Genomic DNA, 24,145 nt, shown 5'->3' with positions numbered 1-24,145 from the left:
TATGTTAATAGTCAAATCGGTCTTTAAATAGTTCGGAGGAGAGTGGAGCATTATTTCTTGAAATATGCGTGAAAACATTTTTATGGTGACATTTGAGGCGAGAAATAGTTAATTAGCATTCTAAATATTGCCACAAACAAGGTTTCTATGATGCTACAGACGACTGTCTTCAACAAGGGAGGTAATTACAATGTGGTGACCATTAAAAAGGAGTTCCATACGGGCATTTTATCTTCGCCCGTGGGCCCGAAAGCAAACGTGGTATTGGCTTTTCTCCACGTTCGTCATTTTTTCAATATAGACATGCGCAAACTTATAAAAACAATCTGCATGTCTTAAACCACAAAACCGTTCCATACATGCTTTAGTATAAAACACCTGGTCGTACCATTTAATACCAAATTGAAAATACATTAAATGAATATGAGGTTTGTAGTCATTTTTATACCATCCTTATATTACAAACCATTCAATTATATGGAGATGTGGTCATACTTATACAATGGCATTTATGGAAGCCCTTTGAAATTGATATCTCTGCAACGTTGCTATTTCTACTCCAAAAAGATAAAACTGTATACACAGTGCCGAGGTTGTATTATAAGAGTACACGCCTTTCAAATGCATTGAATCTAATCCTACCTTTTGGGCCATGAGACCTTCTATCAACATTTAGTTCGATTAGATACCCATAATGTAAACATGACATATAAAACTATCTTGAAAAGTCTCATTTGTAATTTTCGTAGGCTTAATTAACATTTAACAAGAACTATGAGGCCACAATAAAAAAAGTGTTTGTTTTGCCTAAACCCACCCACATTTTAAAGGGTTGCTAGTGAGACGGTTATTGTCTTTTTTATGATTCCTGTTTACTTCCTTGCCCCTTTGATAAGAACACAACGAGAAGAATAATAAGTTATAACCATCGCAAAGGGTAAAACACCTTCTATTTGTTAGTATGTAACTACATGTACTCTTTATATGCCATAATATCAACTGATGTTATGCAAACATTAATTTTGTAGATTTAACATCCTTATTAGCTGTATTACGCCGGGAAAGGGGAGGGTAACGCCAGTGGTGGTTGTGGTGGTGGTGTGGGTTTGTTAACCCCGGGATGGGTGTTAGGGATTACTCCGGTAAAAGGCTAACGCCGTTAGGGGATAACGCCGGGGTATGGGGGTAACGCCAAGGGTGGAGGGTAACTCCAAGGGATGGAGGTAACGCCAAGGGTGAGGGTAACGCCCGGGATGGAGGATAACGCCCGGGATGGAGTGGAGGGTAACGCCAAGGGATGGGGGCCAACGCCAAGGGTGGAGGGTAACGCCAAGGGATGGGGGGGGGGGGTTAACGCCAAGGGTGGGGGGAAACGCCCGGGACGGAGGGTAATGCCAAAGTATGGGGGTAACGCCTGGGATTGAGGGTATCGCCAAGGATGGGGGTAACGCCAAAGGATGGAGGGTATCACCGATGGGGGTTGGGTTACACCGGGGGAGGGTAATGCCCGGGGTAGGGTAACGCCAATCTAGCTATTTAATAAGTGTGGCCTCATCTGTTCCCGAATTTGTGGGACGTTTCTTAAAGCGTTTGAATGTATGTGCAATCAGTTTATCGAGTGGTTACATTGGATTAGAATTGCCGCTTAATTTGCAGAAATGTAAAGCCCCCTTTAAAATATTTCATTTTATTTGAAAATATTATTTCTGCCATCAAAAAGCCAACTTTTTTTATACTATTTAGACGATATATTGAAATCAGCAACCGGTATCTAATATCGTGCTTATTTTACTCGGGTCGAATAGATCAAAGTCAGTGGAAGATTGATTTTGACCACAAGAATATTACAGAAGCTTATAAATGAGAATAATTAGGCCAAGTGCGGGGTGAAGTTACCAAGGAACGTTCAACATCTCTTCAAATATTCCTTTAATGGGCTTTATATGGAAATATGGGCAGTGGATTCTTATTTATTGGGGAGTGCAAAATAAATGTTGAATGAGTGGGAGACACGATGTGGTAGTGCAGATTGGATTTTCGGTAAGATTTTTAATTAGTGCATTGTGTTTTAATTGTGTGACGTCAATTTTCAATACACCTAAGGTATTTTCTAATGGGAGCGAATTTTGCAGATGAAAAATGAATTTGTCATTTTTGGCACGCATTAATCTCGAATCGCATACCAGAAATTATTCAGCAGTGTTAGCGTTTCCCAGGTAATTATAGCGTAATAAAACTGTAATATATACATATAATGGAAATACATGTGTTCAAATATGTTTTTTGATATGTAATACAATCAAACTATTATTTATGAGTCCTGAAATGCGTGACTTATGTAACAATTATCGTCTATAGACTAAAGTATAAAGCACACGGAACAGTATAGTTTTTATCCTTTTGAAGATAATTCAAGCATATGGTTATAAACTCATTATACGTGTCTGAAATGAATTATGAGCTATCCTTACCCTGTCAACTTGAAAACAAAAGTTGTGTCTGGCGATTACTCCATTGCATAAAACTAATTGAGGATTATTGACATGTAAATGCTTACAAATATGCAATTTTTAAAATTTGGAAATTGGTTAAAATGTAACAAGTGCCTGTCTATTTTACAAATCTTCGCTTAGATCAGAACGTGCACGATTCAGCGATAGGTTTGAAGCGAGCTTGTAATTTTGCTGTCATTTTCACTTCATTTACTTTCTCTAATGAATGACAAAAATGTCCTTTACCAAAGATATTGATAAGACAGGATTACCTACAATATCAAAATTGTGCTCGCGAAATCGCAATGATCCTCCACGCTGATAAGCCGCAAACTCTTCCCTAGTTATCGAAGGGTAGGGTGATTAGCGAACATGGACTGTTTGTTTTACAATTCGATTTCTAAAAAGACTTTCAAAGTTTTATCTAACCCTTGAAACATTATGGAGGTTAATCGATAAAAAAGACTCTCTTTTACTGATAAGTAGCGCCGGACTGATTTTTTTATCACACAAAGGCTAAACATTGGAATGAAGAAGTTCCCTAAGTTTTAGAAAATCTTATACTGGATTCTAATGGATTTTCATACTTTTCGTGAAATCCGGGTATGTTTGCTGGCCATCTTAGTACGTTAGCCTAATGATATTTATTACGTTTTTTACTCTCTGTTTATTGTCACTGTTTGCAGTAAACCCATTTATGTTTATAGATACATATTTATAATAGTCTGGCAAATATCGTTGTTTCAATGCACAGTTTTACTTGTTCGATATTAAAAACGATGCATTATGGCGGCCATATTTGAGAGAGAGAGACGGGGTGGGGATGAGGGAGAGTAACACATATTTATTAGGTTTTTGACTTAAACAATTGTACTGTACTGCCTCAACCGCCTGCTTGGTTTATAACATAATTCATAAATATTTCGCAAAATGCAAATTGATCACGCATTCAGCACATTTAAGGAACTATCCTGATTTATAAACGTTTTATGGCCAAACAAATATTTTCAATCTTAAATTCAAACATTCTGTAAATTCAAACTAGATTTTCTACACATGAACACCAAGAGAACCAGAGAGGATACATCTATTATCTTATAATTGTATGGATCATAGGTGAAACACATGTGTTTTATATAATTGATTTAAACTTTGGTAGGACATCAATCTATGGAAACAGTTGGTTACCAAATAAACCGTACGTTATTGTCTGAAAGTTCATCTGATGCTATTTTCGCGCTCTTCGTGTCTAGATCTGAAACAAGTGTCGTCTGCTCATGAATTATCAATTCATTTATCGCAATTTCGTAGTTAGGGTATATGTTTATAGTCAGCCGATGGGACATCATTTTATTGAATCCTCTTCCATTTAAAACCGCTTTTGCGCGTGAGCAAGGACCGTAGTGGACTTTAAATATGAATAGTATAGCAACATGAAACTTTGTCTATGGTTACTAACCATCATATTGAAATTTATTTTTAAGGATAAGTTATAAATGAAGACGACAAAACTCGCAAGAAGAGCGGGTTTGTGGTCTTTAGTAAGACAAACACTTTGAATCTGTTGATTTCCTTGTTATCTGTTTTTCTCGTAAAAGATCCAAGTTTATATATCCCTTTTGAGTACTTTACTGAGAAGTTTGAAGGATAATGCATCGGGGTTTCTACGATGGTATCATCTGGGGCGTTTGTAATAGCGTATACAAACGTAATGATGTTTCTCCGACTGAAAGTTTTGATTCTGCTTCTGCTTGGCCAGTTACGGCTTTAAACGCCGGGATAATGTGTAATATTTTCTTGATTCTGGACGCGGGTCACATACACATTGTCCAGTTTGCACTAAGTCTAGTTCACTTTAAAGGGTCTAGTGTCATTCAAAAAACGGTCAAATCTCGTTATGTCGAAGATATCGGGGCCTTGGAAAAAAACTTGTGTACCTAGTTAGAATGTTTGATGTCTAAACAAGTTTTTTTCTCTTGTCGTACATGAATGTAGACTCGCACATTGAATGCATGTTAGCACTGACTATGAGCTGAACTATTACAATTATGCACCATGCAATTGTAGCCACGCCCCCCCCCCCCCCAGGTGCGGGGGTATACCGGAGATAGCCGGGGGGAAATGGGCTATGTTTTTTTTCCTTTCAGGTGGCCCCGCAGTGCCGGGTGAATGCGGTGGTTTTGTCTTCGATATAAATATAGCCGGGAATGGGCCTTACCTAGGGTCCTTGGGGTGCGGGGGCATTTGGCGGGGATTTTATCATCTGTTCGTCCCCGCAGGACGGGGTTTTAGCCGGGGTTGGCTGGACCAAAAGAAAAAGTCCCCGCTATTCCCCGGACCTGGGGGAGCCGTGGTTACAATTGACTGGTGCATTACATTTGTGTTAATCAAATGACAGTGTGCTTGCAAATCTGATATTTTTTGTTTTACCATTAATGTAACGTTTAAATGGCGTCTGTGTACATAATTTGCGAAATTTTTAATCCTACTTAAGTTAATCAAATATAATGTTTAGAAGAGAACTATTCTTTTGCATTATTGTTGTAGCTTCGGCGTAAATAAAGGTATGCGAGCTATTCAAGAGCACTTACATCTTTCTATCTAATACCATAGGTATTTGATTAGTGTCAAGTTTTGGCCATATTTCGAATATTAACCTAATGAAACCCATGATATGCAAATAATGTGCGTTTAACACTTCAGTTTTATTTATGGCCCTCTCCAAAAGTCTTCAAATTCAGTTTAACGCAGCAACAATCGTAATTTTGTTAGATTTTCTTTTATAAATTTGTTATTGATTGCATTTCACGAATCATTACATGTTATTGATATTAAACGTTGAGAGAGAAAGATAGATGTTACTTAGTGATTCTTGAAAGAGATAGTTGACATTCACCTCACATTACTGTCAACGGAGAGTATTTACAAATTCGAACTTTTACAGTATCATGCTTTCGGTGTATATACATAAGGAACTCAAAAAGGTGAATGTTTGAAATGGTTATCAATGAATTTATTAAATTAAGTTAGGAACAATTTCAGAATGTATAATGGATTACGTTTGAGGTAATAAATGTTGTACTAACTCTATATTCATATAATATTTTATAGATCACGGTCTTCTTCATTTATCACATTTGTTCAAGAATGTATAGCATTCACGTATAATATTGTGTTTTTTCTTTTCTTTTGTGTTCGTTTTATTCTGATATATTCATGTTTTATGTTTATATCTTTATTTTCATACGAAACCAAAACAAAGGTGCCACCGCACAAGGAAGAATGTATTGGTAGACACCAAAACACTATGCTTGTGTATACCCTCCATTTGTAAAAAGGACCAATATCTCACTATATTACCAATTATTTCAATTGTTTTCTTAATAACTCATATAACAACATAATCTAGCATGGTTCGAAATCTCAAATATTTGGACCCTTTCACAAGCACATATTCCAATCACTTTTTGTTGATATATAATGTGTGGTCAATAAGTTGAAGAATGCTATTTTTAGAGCATGAAATGTACTTAATTAAGTAATTTCTCAAAATATTTAAGAAGATAATGACCTCGTTTAGATATACGGGAGGAAAGTGATCAGAATTTATTGATGGTGGAAATAAAATTCCTCTTGATTTTAAATAGTGTACTCATTTAATAAAACACTTGAGCAATTTCGCGAAACTGGGACTCCTCAATCATAAATAATTAGGGGCTTTACGTGAAGTTCAATGGACTTTGAAACTTGTCATTGCTAAGTCGTCTGTCGATACCAACTTATCTAAAATATAAAAGTGGCTTTTGTGGTTTAAGAGTACAATTTATTCAGAAGGAACACACAGTTTTTAAGTAGGCCACCTGCGTTTGTGCATCCTTGCTTATAGAGTATTAAGACAAATGTGAAAAAGAATACCTCGTGGGTTTCTACGATGCTACGGAAATGAACAAGAAGACAATTCTGAGACGTGTTTCAAGACCGGATACAAACAAAAAATGCCATTTGTTCAGAACATTTTAAAAGTTAACAACATTGTTAACATTATCGTTGTATACTTGTGACAAAAGTCGTTATCCTCCGGAACTAAGACGGACTCATTTGTGATCTGCAGTATTTCGTTCAAGGTTCGGGGAATCAGTTTCGTACGTGTTTTATCTAAATAGTTTTGCATGCTACACAAAAGTTCACATTTTAACGTTAACAACAATGCTGCAAACAACGTTGGTAACATTAACAACGTTCTAAGCAATCCGCCAATTGTCGTTTCTCCCTGATCTTGCGATGAAGAGATAACAAACACCAAAAGGAAAATGGTCTAAAACGTAAAGTACAAATTCATAAATAGGCGAACTATTGTTGTCCAATATGTGATGCATGTTTTGAGCCTGTGGATGATTTAAAGTGTAAAGTGCACGTTCATAAAATTCCCACATGGGCATGTTATCGTTTTGAGATTGTAGGTATGCAGGCCTAAAATCTTTAATACTGCAAATCGAAATCAGGTATCGTCATATCTAGTTTTTGACATGACATGTTAAAATAATTAATGCACCGGGGTTGCAAAATGGGACGTATGGTGTCATGCGGTTTAAACTAATGCGAATTAAAACACCACTTTATTTAAATACGCTCTTTAGATTCCAACGTTAATGTGAATTTGAAAGCAAGCCAAAAAACTTTAATAAATCTTGGTGAGGAACCGAGGGTTACGCCGAAAATGAAAATATGTTGACTAACATATCCTGCCTATGACAATTATACAAAGCGTCCTTTACCAATAACGGGTTTCATGTTATAGTTTAAAACCATCAATAAACTTGCGATATGAAAGCAATGTTTATATTTTCTAGTTGTTATTGCCTGTCAAACATAATTGTGAAAACAAATATATCACGCGTGTTTTTGAATAATAATTTGACTTCATTATTGTTTCACGCAATTTTGATACTGATGCACTGACGAAGATGAAAATGACATGGCTTAACTATTGTAGATAACGGTACAGTACGATCAGAGACACTGGGATGTGAATTCTACTACCTTTTGTTAAAATATAGATATAAAAGTCTGGTATGTGAGTGAGAGGTTATTTAATATAGAAGGATCTCCTTTTCATAAATTCCCCTTTTGACGTCAAATACCATTTTAAAAACTATTTTCAGTTATTTCTTCGAAAATATATCAAACTACAGTTAGAATGCAATCTCATCTAACAAATTTTGGCGGCCATTTTGACCGCCATCTTGAATTTAGCAAATTCGCAAGAGCCGCCAGGGGGGCCAAAGGCACTTTTCATAAACAATGGACATTCTCCTAACACAACATATACAAATAATTTGTATAACATGCCGGAACATGCTTGGAACCCGGACTATCAATAGTTGATGTTTGTTATCTAATTTCAATATGATAATTGCACATAACCAAGGGAGACAAGTCAAATCCGAACTTAGTTTTTCGACGAAGAAATTGTTACAAACCGTAAGAAATACATTATAGAAATTACTTCTTTACCTGTTTGAATGGTCATAACATGAACAACAGACAGCAGTCGACACAAAAACAGGTTACGTGAGAGCTCTCGATTTTGACCTTCTTTGACAGTAAAAAATATTGCATATATAAAACAGAAAAGACCCTCTGTCAGGTTCCATGATTTGTTTTATGTGTAACACTAATTTAACCAGCATTGTTTTGTTTAATATTTATTTATTCTGAAAGTTAAACGATTATTCCGCTGTTTTCGTATTCATCATCCAAAATCATGAACTCATTGCAAACTAACTTAGCGTATCGCGTCAAATACGTAATAGTTCATTAATAATTTATAAAATTATACATTTTCATTGCGAAAAGCCTCAATGGAAATAATTTCAGCGAACATTTTAGAAATGTTAGGCAATAAACACTTTGTGTTTAATGTACCATATTTTACGTATGTATTGAAAACTATAAAAATACGTTTCATGATGATCTGCAAAATTTAGTTAAAATGTTGTAAGGACCTGTTTTACGATTTTTCCCTCATGTTTCAGCCGAAGTTTGTTTTCATTGATTATTTTAATCCACTATTTGATATTCTGGACATTCTATTTGAAGAGCGATTTCTTTAAAAGGATAGTACTTGTTAACCTTACAAACGAAGTGCATCACAACACGGTATTGTAATACCACGTATGGAACTCGCAATGAATAAGGTACTCATAAAAGTTTATGTAAACTTTAGTGCTTTATCTTCTGTTTGATATTCTACTATTCTTGAGTAAACTGGTGGAATTGATCGCCATCGTGAAGACTTCGTCATCGTCATCAACGTCACACTAACACCATTACATCCCTTGAAACGTACATATTTTTGCATTAGATTTTAACCATTAACAGCCAAAGTTGTATGTTATCTTTACTTATATCGATGCGACTCGTTCGAAAATGAAGACATATTTTAACGAGTTAAACACCATCTGTATACATAATTCGCAAAGCGTCGAAAATTGGACGTGCAAACATGCATATGATTTTTTTTTTAAATCTAAACCGAGACTTTGAGACAAAGAAAGATATCTACAGAATAAAATTGATGGCTTACTAACAAATTCGTTTGAAGAGCACTTATTTTCTTTATTCTATTTTGAAGCATTTGTAAGTGAAATTCAGTGTAATGAAATGGATTTTTCGGATATTCAGCCGGCAATATGTTGTTAATGTCCATAATTCCCTTCAAATCGACATGCGGTCCTGCTTTAAACCCTTCAAATACCAGTGTGCGCAGCAACCGAAATTGATGTTACTATATATTTTAATTGACTACCGATTGATTCCTGAACTTGCCCTTACTTTTCTTACATTTGCCAGAGTGTATTGTATTGCTTGGCATTACTAATAGTCTGACATCGATAGCATGGTATATGAGATAAAAAGAAGAATCGGGTCTATATATATATATATATGCCAATTTCTCAGAATTAAGGGTTTACCGGGTATATCCAAAGAAACAGATAAAAGTCAGATATCCCATACTTGAGATATTTACATTTTCCATTCATACTTTGGTTTCGCCTAGATCTATAGGAAATTATTTCACAAATGTTTGAACGTTTTATCGATCATGTTAAAACCCACTCTTTTGTTTTCTGTAAGATCTGTTTGGTCGGGAAAGTTATTGAAACAAAAGTACCTATATACCTATAAAAGTGCATAACATTGCAGTGAGGTTCAGCATAATGAAGGCCTTGTTTAACTTACTGTTTAATACCTCGCTCGTGTTACTTCGTTTTAAAGGGGAGAATGAGTTTATGTTTATTTAAGTTATTTCACGTTTGTTAAGTGTTTTGTCAGTGTGATCGTTCAACTAGTTTCGATGAGTTTGATCTGATCGTCTGACACATTTTTGTTTCAAGTGTTGGCAAAGCTTGCACTGTTTTTACTTTCATTCTAAAATGTGACCATCTTCTATTCTCAAAATGGAATTGCTTTTTAGATATAATCATTGACTTTGTATTTGAGTTTAATTCAAAAATCCACGTTAATCAAAATAATTCAAATATTAAAGCTTGTCATTCCGCGTCTGCTTCTGCTTGTAAACGCCGACGCAGTGCGCAAGATTCTATTTTGTAAGACTCGCAAAGACTCCGATCTTGCTTTAGGGCGCGGGTCGCACATTTTCAAAGAGTGTGTGTTCAGGTTTACACGCTTTGTTCTTCAAAGGGTCTCTTATTTTTTTTTACAGTATATCTGCTCAGAATATTTGATGTTAGAACATATGACTAACAAGAAGTTATATATTGTACATAACCCTACATGCACATTGAATGCATTTAAACACTAAGTATGGGCTGCAGTATCTTATTCACATTGCTGAAGATAGTGTAAAATGAAATGAAAATGAGTTCGCAAATCTCAACTAGTTTCTGTTTTAACATTAAAACGCAATGTAACATTTAAATGGCATTTGTTTACATAATTTGCGAAACTTTTGATCCTATTGAGGTAAACAATCAAATTTTCTGTTCGAAAGAGAAATATGTCATTGAATAATTGGTGTAGACTCGGTGTAAATAAAGGTATGCGAGCTATTCAAGAGCACTTGCATTGATCTATCGAATATCTGAAGTATTTTATAAGTGCAATCTAGTGTCGTATTTTGGCAAGAATACCAATATTAACCTAATGCAACCAACGATACGCTATTAATGTGCATATTACCCTTCAGTTTGATATACGGTCCTCTTTAAAAGTCTTCAAATTCCGTTTAACACAGCAACCAAAATGATAAATTACTATTTGGTTTGGGAGATTTTCTTTTTTACATTTGATATTGTTTGCATTTCCCGTGTCATGGCATGTAATTGATATAGGTCTGACATCAACGTTGAGGAAGAGAGGAGTAACATAGTGATTCTAGAGACCTGCCAATGCAACGGGAGCCTTGGCATTCACCTTCTATCGCTGTCAATGGGGTGTATTATTTTATGCACCGGTATTGACAATTATAAATAATTAGGCTTGAAGGTGAATAAGCTTTGAAACTCGTCATTGCTATGTCGTCTGTCGATAGACACTTACATGTCTTTAAAAGGTAGGTAAAAGGTGGAACGCGTCTTGCAAACGTTACGATTTAATCGAAACAAAAAACCAAGTTGCGAATTTTGTATAGGTAACCCACGATTGTGCATCCTTGCACGTATATCTCTGATGAATATGAGAAGTGTGAAGAAGAATACCTTGTGGGTTTCTACGATACTTCGTTAGTGTACGTAAAAACATTCTACGGGGTTTTAAGACCGGATACACACATGATAATGACGTCTTTCCTCTTATATTGTGATAAATTGATTACTAACACCATGAAGAACATGATCTAAAGCATAACGTACAAATTCATTGATTTTACACATTGGCGAACTATTGTTTTCCAATATGAAAGTGAGAAACAATTGTTTGACGTCATTTTTGTTTTACGAGAGTTTAATACTGACGCACCGACGCAAATGAACAAGATACAGTTTATCATTATTTGAGGTACCGTACAAACAGAGTCACTGGAAAATGAATTCACAGTTATTTTACTATATGTTTCATATAGACACTAATCTGGCATTTGACTTTATACACACCCCAATTGAAAAACAAGGACATGACATCTCTAGAACAATTCAAGACACAAAATATAATCACAAGAAAACACCATGTTGACCATTGACCCGACTGTCAAAATTGAATTCAAATACATAACCCTTCCGCCAGGGAGTCAATCGGCTACAAACAACTAATTTTCAGACTTCCACAAGCTATGATATTTCCAATATTTACATTGAAAACTATCAATTTCTGCAATAGAGTGTCAAATTCAGTCAAGTTCTCTGCAAAAAGAACATTTTTTGCTTCTTTTTCATTCAATTTTAATAAAATATTGATACTTGAACACAAGAACTTTTTTTCTGTATTCACATCCGGATCTTGGTCAACGGGGGGCAGATAACTGTGGTCTTTGAGCCTTCTTCTTGTTGAAATATAATCTATACAAGCAGGTTCAATTTTGGCCTTCCTTGCACATTTATCTTTGATAAATACTATGCGAAATTTAATGGAGAACACGTCGTGGGTTTTCTACGGTACTACGTCTGTTAACGTAAAGAAAATTCTTCAGCGTTGTAACACCGGATACGAAGACACTGACGTTTTTTTCCTCTCATAATGTGATAAAGAGATTTCTTACACTATGGAGAACATGATCTAAAACATAAAGTACAAATTCATAAAATGCACGCTAAGGCGAACACTGTTTTCCAATATAAAACTATAAAATAATTATTTGTTGTCATTTTCGTTTTACGAGAGTTTTATACTGATGCACCGACACAGACATAAAGGATGTAGTTCAACTATTGTACATTGCGGTACCGTTCAAACAGAGCAGCTGGAAATTGAATTATTCTGCATTTGGTGAAAATAAACCCATTATGAGATTAGGACATCTGGGCTTTCCCTGTAGATTAGGACATCTGGGCTTTCCCTGTAGATTAGGACATCTGGGCTTTCCCTGTAGATTAGGACATCTGGGCTGTCCCTGTAGATTAGGACATCTGGGCTGTCCCTGTAGTTTGCATTGTACTATTGTGAGAGTGTATCTAGAATTACATTCATTTATCTCTTCTTCATAAGGTCGTTTTTAACGTATTCCAATACCTTTTGAAATTTATACTTTTGAGTGTTTTCTTTCTCCTGAATAAATGTATCAAAGAAAATAAGAATACCACTGGAATGCCTTAAAGTAGAAATAGTTAGTGTTTGTTCGCATACTTCAAAGTGTGAAATGCACATGACCATAGGTGACAAGTCTGTCCAATACCAGCTTGTCTATGCACACTCATAGGTGACAAGTCTGTCCAATACCAGGTTGTCTATGCACACTCATAGGTGACAAGTCTGTCCAATACCAGCTTGTCTATGCACACTCATAGGTGACAAGTCTGTCCAATACCAGCTTGTCTATGCACACTCGTAGGTGACAAGTCTGTCCAATACCAGCTTGTCTATGCACACTCGTAGGTGACAAGTCTGTCCAATACCAGCTTGTCTATGCACACTCGTAGGTGACAAGTCTGTCCAATACCAGCTTGTCTATGCACACTCGTAGGTGACAAGTCTGTCCAATACCAGCTTGTCTATGCACACTCATAGGTGACAAGTCTGTCCAATACCAGCTTGTCTATGCACACTCATAGGTGACAAGTCTGTCCAATACCAGCTTGTCTATGCACACTCATAGGTGACAAGTCTGTCCAATACCAGCTTGTCTATGCACACTCATAGGTGACAAGTCTGTCCAATACCAGCTTGTCTATGCACACTCATAGGTGACAAGTCTGTCCAATACCAGCTTGTCTATGCACACTCATAGGTAACAAGTCTGTCCAATACCAGCTTGTCTATGCACACTCATAGGAGACAAGTCTGTCCAATACCAGCTTGTCTATGCACACTCATAGGAGACAAGTCTGTCCAATACCAGCTTGTCTATGCACACTCATAGGTGACAAGTCTGTCCAATACAAGCTTGTCTATGCACACTCATAGGTGACAAGTCTGTCCAATACCAGCTTGTCTATGCACACTCATAGGAGACAAGTCTGTCCAATACCAGCTTGTCTATGCACACACATAGGAGACAAGTCTGTCCAATACAAGCTTGTCTATGCACACACATAGGTGACAAGTCTGTCCAATACAAGCTTGTCTATGCACACTCATAGGTGACAAGTCTGTCCAATACCAGCTTGTCTATGCACACTCATAGGTGACAAGTCTGTCCAATACCAGCTTGTCTATGCACACTCATAGGTGACAAGTCTGTCCAATACCAGCTTGTCTATGCACACTCATAGGTGACAAGTCTGTCCAATACCAGCTTGTCTATGCACACTCATAGGTGACAAGTCTGTCCAATACCAGCTTGTCTATGCACACTCATAGGTGACAAGTCTGTCCAATACCAGCTTGTCTATGCACACTCATAGGTGACAAGTCTGTCCAATACCAGCTTGTCTATGCACACTCATAGGTGACAAGTCTGTCCAATACCAGCTTGTCTATGCACACTCATAGAAGACAAGTCTGTCCAATACCAGCTTGTCTATGCACACTCATAGGTGACAAGTCTGTCCAATACCAGCTTGTCTATGCACACTCATAGGTGACAAGTCTGTCCAATACCAGCTTGTCTATGCACACTCATAGGTGACAAGTCTGTCCAATACAGGCTTGTCTATGCACACTCATAGGTGACAAGTCTGTCCAATACCAGCTTGTCTATGCACACTCATAGGTGACAAGTCTGTCCAATACCAGCTTGTCTATGCACACTCATAGGTGACAAGTCTGTCCAATACAAGCTTGTCTATGCACACTCATAGGTGACAAGTCTGTCCAATACCAGCTTGTCTATGCACACTCATAGGTGACAAGTCTGTCCAATACCAGCTTGTATTTGCACACTCATAGAAGACAAGTCTGTCCAATACCAGCTTGTCTATGCACACTCATAGGTGACAAGTCTGTCCAATACAAGCTTGTCTATGCACACTCATAGGTGACAAGTCTGTCCAATACAAGCTTGTCTATGCACACTCATAGGTGACAAGTCTGTCCAATACAGGCTTGTCTATGCACACTCATAGGTGACAAGTCTGTCCAATACAGGCTTGTCTATGCACACTCATAGGTGACAAGTCTGTCCAATACCAGCTTGTCTATGCACACTCATAGGTGACAAGTCTGTCCAATACAGGCTTGTCTATGCACACTCATAGGTGACAAGTCTGTCCAATACAGGCTTGTATATGCACATTCATAAGCCAAAAAATATCAAAATATGTCATTAGAAATAGTTACAAACATTAAAACATACGTGAACATTCATTCAATAATTCCTTTCGACTTTTTTCGAGAAAAATAAGGTTTTGTTGGAGTTTTCCATTACGACCATATTTGACAGACAAAAACAACTGTATGTATATATAAAACACATAAAACTCGCTTTTTCAGGAATGCTTTTGTATGATTTTTGTCCAATATTTAATTGTATTTTGAAAGTAAAACTTATTTTCATTTTTTTTGTGCTAGACACTTGGCATCGAAAGGCTAGTCCATATGCTTCAAACATAGGACAATAAGTTACAAAATTAACATAGATGCATAAAAATGTATTGATTTAATAAATATATTATTTAGTCTTTCTAAAAAATAGCGAAATGATCAATGACACTAGCTTTACAAGACATATTGGAACAATGTCCTATTAAAATGTTCTACAGGACACATCGACACAATGTACTATTAAAATGTACATAAGGTCCAGCAAACAACTGAATTAAAGTCGTTTTTAAGGCAGAAATATTTTTTTTAAACTGATAGCCGAACATTCTGCAAATTCAAGAATCGATTTTTTACGCATGCTAGAACATCAAGAAAACCAGAAATAGATGTATCCGGCATCTTATAATTGGATTGCGTACTGGTAAAACAAATGTTTTATATAATTGATTCAATCTTGATGCGAAAGTCCATGTATGGAAATAATTGTTGATCATATTAAACGTACGTTATAGCTGTCTGAAAGTTCATCTGCTGCTATTTTCGCGCTCTTCGTGCCTAGATCTGAAACAAGTGTCGTCTGCTCATGAATTATCAATACATTTATAGCGAATATTGCAATAAAGGTGTTATCTTGCACTTGACTGCTTAGAGTCAGCTAATGGAGTGTCCTTTTTATTGAAAAGCACTTTTGCGCGTGCGCAAGGAACGTAATGCTTGTATACATGAATAAAACAGCAACATGGAACATTTGCATTGTCATCTCGTAGTTGAATTGAACAACACACTGAATTGCATTTCGAAGGATAAATTATAAATGACAAAACTTGATGTGGGAACAGGTTTGTTATTTTTTAACAATTTATCATTTAATGAATATACTAGAAACAGACTACGTACAAAATGGAGATGAAAAAAATAATATTTTGCGTAATTTTCATTTTCTGTAAACCATGATTTCTTTTACGTGCAAATTATCTCGTGTATTCGTTTTCTTTCGTCATAATTCATATATACATAAACATATTTTATGTATGATATAAAACATGATGTATTTTTATGTACAACTCCCGAAATGACAACATATCAGTCGCGTCACACCTGGAAACTGTGACATTTTTGACGATAATCTGCAATGTTAAGTTAAAATGACGAAAACGCCTGTTTTTCAAGTTAACCCTCCTTTTTTAATTGAAATCTGTTTTCATTAAATGTTGTAATTCACTATTTGATATTATGGAAATTCTTCTTTAAAATGAGAGTACATGTTAACCTTATGAAGAACATCGCAATGTGGTATTGTAACTGCATGTATAAAACTAGCCATGAATAAGATAACAGTTATGAACGTTTTTGTACGGAATACCTAGGCCATTTTCCATCGAAAAGAACCTCAGATAAATCCGGGAAATCAGTAGAAATAGTTCGTAAAAGAATAAATTATACAATTCATTAGTTGAAGTGTTTTAATGTGTATTTTGTATTACTAAGTTCAAACTAGTACCCAGTGAAGTGTGTTTTTTTAGCATAAACTATTAAGATTCCCGAAAGAAACCTCCTTATTTTTAACTGCTTAATTGAAATCATTGCCCGATCTACTTGCAGTGTAGGTAAATGTTAAGTATTCTGACATTTTAAACCGTCTATATACATCCGATATTGTTTTCGATAGAAAAAGGCCGAGGTGTTCCGATTGGTAAACTTCAGTGTTATATCTTTTTTCTATTCAGTAACACATTGGAGGCATTTATCGTCAGCGTGATCATCAATGTCGACACAACCACGCCCTTAAATCCCTTAAAATGAACTTATTTAGTTTTGCGTAAATTTTTACAAGTTGCAGCCAAAGGCGCTGATTGAGTTTCCTTTATTACAATGTAATTCCTTTAAAAATGAAATATCCTTTAATTGTCATGATTATGCGTTTGAATACCATTTGTTTACACAATTCGCAAAGCGTCTTATATTGTTTGTGCAAACATGTATATTATCGTTTCAAGATAATTCCCTAAAGTTACAAACGGACGAAGAAATATATCTGCAGGATCAAATTGAAGGCTTATAAACAAACTGTTTTGAAGAGCACTCATCTCGTTTAAAGCATTTCTTAGAGAAATTTAATGTCATGTAATGGATTATTCGGATATGTAGCCTTCAATGTGTTATAAATGTCAACAAAAGACTTCAGTTTGATATGTGGTCCTGTTTTAAAACCCTTGAAATACAAGTTAACGTAGCAACCGAAAAGGAGATCACTATGTAAATTGACTACCGATTGAATTCTAAACTTGCCCTTTCTCTGCTTTCAATTGTCTGAATGTACGGCATGACATGGCATTACTATTAGTCTGACATCGATGGCATGGTATGTGAGAGAAAAAGAAGAATCTGGTTTAAATGCCAAATTCTCTGAATTAACGGCTAACCAGCCGTCAAATAAAAAAGAACAGACAAATAGTAGATCTCAGTATGTAGATATTTACATTGGTTCCACCAAGATGTATAGAAGTTATCTCACAAATGTTCGAACGCCTGTTTTCATTGATCGTGTTAAAATCTACTGTATCGTTTTCCGTAAGGTCTGTTTGGCCAGGAAATGTATCAAAAACGAAAACAATTATTAATCTATAAAAGTGCAGAACATAACAGTGAGGTCATACCATATGTTGTTGAAGTATTGTAGACCTTGTTTTGTTTAATGCGTACTACTTCTGTCCCGGTACGTCGGCTTAATGGGATCTTGAGTCTATGTAAATGTTTACTGTTTCATGATTGTGGTCTTCAACTGAAATTTTGATAAGTTACTCAGCTGACGTATTCTTGTTTTATTAAATGTGGACAAAGTTTGCCCTAGTTTACTTTCATACTTAAATGGTACCATCTCCCAATCTCTATATTTAAGTACATCGGATGTATTAATTGTCTTTGTATTTGAGTTTTAAATTTAAAAAAGCGACGAAGTCTGTTTGGCCATTTAACATCGGGGTAGTACGCTAGTCTCTCTTCTGTAGAGCGATCTTGCTTCTGGACGCGGGTCAGTGCGCAAAGGGCTGGGCCACGATTCCAACGTTGACATATCGTTCGCACGAGATTTGGCACGCTGAAAATTTTGTAATCAGATGTCATCTAACAGTGTGTGTATACCACGTGGTAAATGACGTCATATATGCTACGTCGGAAGGCAACATTTTACATAAAATGAAGACTTAAATCAAAGATAACTTTTCTTTTACTACACCATTTTAAATAAAACAAAGGACAGTCTATGTCACTTAAAGAGCCCCGCCTTCGTTTTATTACCGAAGTTTGATTAGGCGATTAGTCTCATCAAACACTTCAACAAACCTGTTTCCATAATACTGTTTTGACAGTGCTCCGTCAGACGGCCGTATTGTAAAAAGGTTTTTCAAAGTGTTTTAAGAAACTAAACTCTCAATCAAACTTTGGTAAAGGGCCGAAGGTGGGGCTCTGTAAGAGGCATAGACTGCGCTATGTTCCATCTAAAATGGTGAAGGAATAGTGAAGTTATCTTTGTTTTAAGTCTTCTTTCGAAGCAAAATGTGCCTTCCGACGTAGCATTTATGACGCAATTTATCACGTGGTATATACACACACACTGTCCCTTGCGTGTTTATGATAAAAATAAAAATAAACACTTCACCTCGTGGACATCAAATGTTAATACAGTCGTTTGTATTTCACTCGTGGCTAAATCTTGCAACTCGCATCGCAAAACATTACCTTTGATGTTAATAAAATATAGTGCGATCCTTAAGTGAAAAAAAGAATTACGTATGACCTGTATATTTCCACTCAACTAGTCTTGTTTTATGCTGGAACTTCTCTTAGAATTTATTTATGTGTACATTTTTTTGTATTATGGTGATAGATGTCACCCGTTGTGTGTCTGTGAAGCTCGGGGCGCTAAACATGATTATCATGAAATGGTTGGCGTCACAAATGTTAAACGATTGTTTTGCTTTCTTCTAAGGTCTGTTTGGTCAGGAAAAATATCAAAAACGAAAATGCTTATTAAACTATAAAAGTGCAGTATATTTCAGTGGGATCAAGCAAAATGTCGTTGAACTATTGAATGTCTTGTTTTGTTTGCTGTGTAACATTCGATCGCGGTACGTGATTACAAAGCGGGGCATGAGTTTGTGTAAATTTAACTTATTCACTTTTGTTTACCGTTTCGTCATTGTGGTGTTTGAACGCAACATTCATGGAATTACTCATCTGAAACATTTCACCGCAAAGTTTGCCCTAATTTTATTCCATACTTAATTTCCAATAGTGCATTGAGTTTGGTATACGTAATAATTGACTTTGTATTTGAGCTTTATAAAAAAGCAACTCAAAGAAAAATATTGACATTAATGGAGCACCTGAAACTGTAAACCTGCTCCTACTTATGCGTTTCAGACCCTTTAACTCTATACCCAAATTTCTCAAAACATCGTAAGCTTTACAGGCTTAAGTAGCTTATTTCACATTGCCACACTATATATACCCATATTTGATTTCAATTAAAGAAACATCTTTATGGTGATGATCATAAATATAATTCCTATTTAAAAAAAACAAACACACTTAAATCTTTAAAAAAAGAAAATATTACACAAATTATAGGGAAGCAAAAATAGTGTGACTAGTTTAATCCTGTTATAAGGGACAACTAGCTCAGTTTTACATTATTTTACTTCGAAGGTTATATCATCATTCACATTATATATGCTTAGAATTTCTGATGTTTGGAACTCAGGACTAAATAAGTGGTTCTTTTGTTGTACATGAACATGCATTTTGTCTTTTTTTTCATTTTGCACTAACTCTGAGCCGGAGTATTCTTTAACATTTGCGGAGATAAGTCGAAATGAAATGAAAATATGATTGCAAATCTCAACCAGTTTGTGTTTAATCTTTAAAACGTCGTTTGTTTACATAATTAGCGAAACTTTTGATCCCATTAAAGTAAACAATTAAATTTTCTGTTTGAAAGAGAAATCTGTCATTGCATTGTGTAGCCTCGGTGTAAATAAAGGTATGCGAGATGTTCAAGAGCACTTAAGTTTCTATCTAATACCTGAACTATTTGATAAGTGAAATCCAGTGTCATGTTTTGGCAAGAATACCAATATTAACGTAATAAAGACAACGATACGCTATTAATGTGCATATTACCCATCAGTTTGATATACGGTCCTCTTTTGAAAGTCTTTAATTTCAAATTTCAAATTCAATTTAACGCAGCAACCAAAGCTTTGTGTGCTGTTGTTTTTTACATTGAATTGTTTGCAGTGCCCGTCACATGTTATGTACTTGATATCGGTCCTGGCATTAGACGTAGCTTAGTTACTCTTGGAAACATATTTTGAAAGCCGGGGAATTCACCTTTCATTCGTAACTGTCAATGGAGAATCACGGTGAATTCGAACATATCAATTATGACGTTTTCAGTGTATTTGCTTTGAGAAAGGATTCCACTTCATGAGAGTGAAAAGAAAGTGTATATTATAGTCTATGTTAAATTTATGAAATAAACTTCAGGAATAATTTAATTAATTGAAAAATCACCGTTTTCCCTGTATATGCAAACTATTTTGCCAAGTTCACGTTTTTAAACAATTCTTGCAATTATCACATATGTTCAATATTGTTTGTATTAAAATATGTTTAATATATTTCTATGTCACAAAAAAAAAACAATGCATGTCGATAACACGACCGCACAAGAACAAGGTTTGCTGACGGACAAAGAAATACAAAACACCTTAACTGCTAAGAGAAAGTACACAGTTCCCCATTTTACTCGGTCCCTGGCAATCCTGATTAAGTAGGGGCTTTACCTGAAGCACACTAAGCTTAGAAGCATGTCACTCCTAAGTCGTCTGTCAATAGCCTCTCATCAAAAAGATACACGTGACTTTCGTATTACTTAAAGTATATTTTTAGTGAGGAAAACAGAACAAAGACCCAGTTTATAAGGTTTGATGTCTTTGAAGGTCACATACGTATGTGCTTATTCGATTCCCGGGCGAATCATTAGATGTGACTCTATTGAGTATAACGTAAATTGAGACACAAATGTCAAATATATTGACGTCATGCCCCGTATCATTTCCTAAAAATGTGCTAATAAAATGGATCACAAACACATTCCACCTTCCTTTCAAAGGAAATGATCTAAAATGTAAAGTGCCCTTACATAAAATTCACACATGAGCAAGTTATCGTTTTTCAATATATCAGACATGTTGTGAAATAATTATTTTACGTCATAAATGTTTCACGAGCGTTTAATACTAATGCACCGACGCAGACGATTGATGAACTTGTGTCTGCTCAAAGCCAATATATTTCTTTCGTGCTACATCAGCAATTTCGCGCCAATAAGGGGCGATTTATACGCCCGGGTACACCGGACCTATTATACGGTTAGGTGTAGTTTATGGCATTTTATTTGGAATTTCATTCAATGCAGAGGATGCGATATTTTTTTAAATATTACTGTTTTTATGTTGTTGTTTTTTTCTCTTACTTTCAATGTTGTTTTTATTGTTTTAACGTGGTACTCGTTTATTTAAATACAATATAATTATCAATATAAACCTCACTTTTATCTTAGACATATTTCAACGTTATTGTAGTACGGTTTAGAGTCCTGCGGTTTTTGTTTATTTGTCATTGGATATTGATTGGAATACCATCAAGAACATCAACTACGCCTTCTTGTGCAGTTTCATGTTTTGATATTAGACCCCCTCAAAGCCCCTTGGACTCATTTTTACACTCAAAGGAAATTATTCACTACAAATATGCGTTAAAAAATAAGCCATGTTTGCATTTTAGTTCGCAGAAGACCACCAGCTAAGTAGAAAAATGCAATGTTTTCTTAATTAAAAAATCGAAAATGTTCAATTGCGCATTATATCATTTATATAAGTGTTATTGCCTAATTTTGATTCCAATTTTGCGCGTCAAGTGTATCTATAACTAACTCGGGGTCTTTGAAATATTATCACCCTAAGACGTCTAATAGTCTTATAGCTAACAATGAAAAAGTTGACTTGTGAAGTATTCTTCTTCAAAGAATGTAGGCTATGTAAATGTTTGTCGAATAATTCATCTGTTAGAATTAATATTTGTTTGCTGGTTATGTATAAAAGTCATTTTCACCTTTGTTGTTGATCAGCAAATCGAGTGGAAACTTCAATAGAAGAGAGTAATAATGTGTTCATAATTTGTGACTTTAAGCGAGACATTAGTAGACAATTTTCAGTGAAAATTGCCGTTTTGCATGAATTTTAGTCGTAAACGTTGCCAATTATGTACGTTACGTTATACGATAATTACTAGGTGCATTAGCGAACTGAGATTTGATCGGGAGTTTATTACTTCTGAAAGTGATTCCTTTGTGAATTATCAATAATGAAATAGTGAGGGACGGACTTCTCTATCCCTTTTTTACGTTATTAATTACAATAGGAGGTTAACCCGGATAGTTCTGTGGTGTACGTTTAGTGTTTGTTATTTGGTTCTGCTCATTTGGAACCTAAAATATTAGTTAATTGGATTAAAAAGAAACCGGTAAATGTATTACCACAACCGCACCTATGTTTATGCCTACTTTTTTTTAAAAAATAGCAAAAACTTTTACTAAAATAATGGAAGGCTTAACTTCGTAAAACTTGAGACTGGATTTCATTTAACGCCTTTAGTTTTCGACACATAAAGAGAATAGAATTTCTTTTAATCGATTTCAAAATATATTACGTCATACGTTTAACTTACGTAGAAAATGTATCAGAAATAAGTTCAATTCCTTTCTCTTTTAGATGCAAGCGGTCCACTGAAACCACTTCAAGTCCGAAACACAATGAGACCGCCGCCACATTCTGAGTCCCCGCGTATCAAGCGCACTAACATCAGGTCTGAGTCGCTACGCCACCGATGCAGCGACCAGAAAACGGACGAAATTATCCGGTTCGTCCGGGACCTGCAGTTTGAGCGGCAGCCGACATCCATGCGCTTGCAGAAGAAGGCACCACTGCCTAGTATTGGACAGCCAGCGCCTCCAAAAGCGGGAACAAGTGACTCTGGGTTCCTCGATCGGGCGACAGACTCCAATGACAGCGATGAGGATCTTATGGACAATGAAATTTATAAGTGTACGAGCCATAAACGGAGTGCTCCTATTGACTCACATTTTATCGAGCTTTTGACCTGTCCCCGTAGTAACAAAAGGTCGAACGATCACCAAATATTAGCTAAGTCGCTGCCTCAAAGCCATATGGACATATACAATAACAATACCCGAATGCCGCCCCGACAGAACAGTTTTGTTCGGCACGGAGTACCGGGAACCAGGCACACCGGACATACAGGTAACCAGAGACATATAACAAAACAACTTCCGCCTCTGTCACGTGACACGTTCCCAGAACGTCCTTCGGCGCCATCCCCTAGTCGCACTCCACCACTGTCGGATTACGGTTTTATCGAAGAGGAGCCAGTGGATTATATTGACTTGTGATGACAAAAACATATGTCCTTACTGGCCACTGCACACAAACATTGAGGATGGACATTTCGGCCTATGTACAGCCGTGCTCTGTACGCTTGTTTGCCATATTAATATTTTCTCAGGGTTTTGTATTGATTTCATTAAATTGCTTGAAATTTGAGAGTAATTAAATATTAATAGTTTTATCGGTGAGATATTATAGAATGACTTTATCTTTCAACATTTTAGGATTAATATTTGTTTGTATGTTCGTATCTAAGATAATTAAAACAGTTTTCTTCATGATGATGCGAATTTGCAAACATCTGTTTGAAAATCGACTTAGAACCATCGTCTATGACCTTTGTCAATCGACTCCATACACCAAAAGAAGTGTCTGTCGCCCCTAGCAATGTTGCGTCTTCTTTTACGTATCACATGAGACCTACTTCTGAAGAGACGGGCTGATTACTCCATGCAGCATATAGACCTGAACATTTCGCAATGGTTTCATTCCACCTGGTCACTTAATTACGCGCACATGAACGACGACGGA

General features: G+C 35.9%; 1 protein-coding gene across 1 annotated transcript; it reads left to right on the top strand.

Moving 5' to 3' along the window:
• The first annotated feature begins 1,217 nt into the window (after positions 1 to 1,217).
• Positions 1,218 to 23,759, top strand: LOC128208443 (uncharacterized). The gene is made up of 2 exons (XM_052912007.1): positions 1,218 to 1,323; positions 22,922 to 23,759. The coding sequence occupies exons 1-2, from the start codon at positions 1,218 to 1,220 to the stop codon at positions 23,617 to 23,619; spliced, it is 804 nt and encodes a 267-aa protein (XP_052767967.1). The 3' UTR covers positions 23,620 to 23,759.
• Positions 23,760 to 24,145: the final 386 nt, after the last annotated feature.

The sequence above is a fragment of the Mya arenaria genome, chromosome 11 (genome assembly GCF_026914265.1).
Source record: "Mya arenaria isolate MELC-2E11 chromosome 11, ASM2691426v1".
Lineage (NCBI taxonomy): Eukaryota > Metazoa > Mollusca > Bivalvia > Myida > Myidae > Mya > Mya arenaria.
Note: the sequence above shows the minus strand (reverse complement) of the source record. Positions and strands in the feature narration are given on the sequence as shown.

What these genes read in the sequence shown, in the direction of transcription:
- LOC128208443 (XM_052912007.1), top strand. Translation starts at nt 1,218, where the DNA reads ATGGAGGTAACGCCAAGGGTGAGGGTAACGCCCGGGATGGAGGATAAC. An exon ending in GCCAACGCCAAGGGTGGAGG is followed by an intron (nt 1,324 to 22,921) that starts GTAACGCCAAGG and finishes TTTCTCTTTTAG; the next exon opens with ATGCAAGCGGTCCACTGAAA.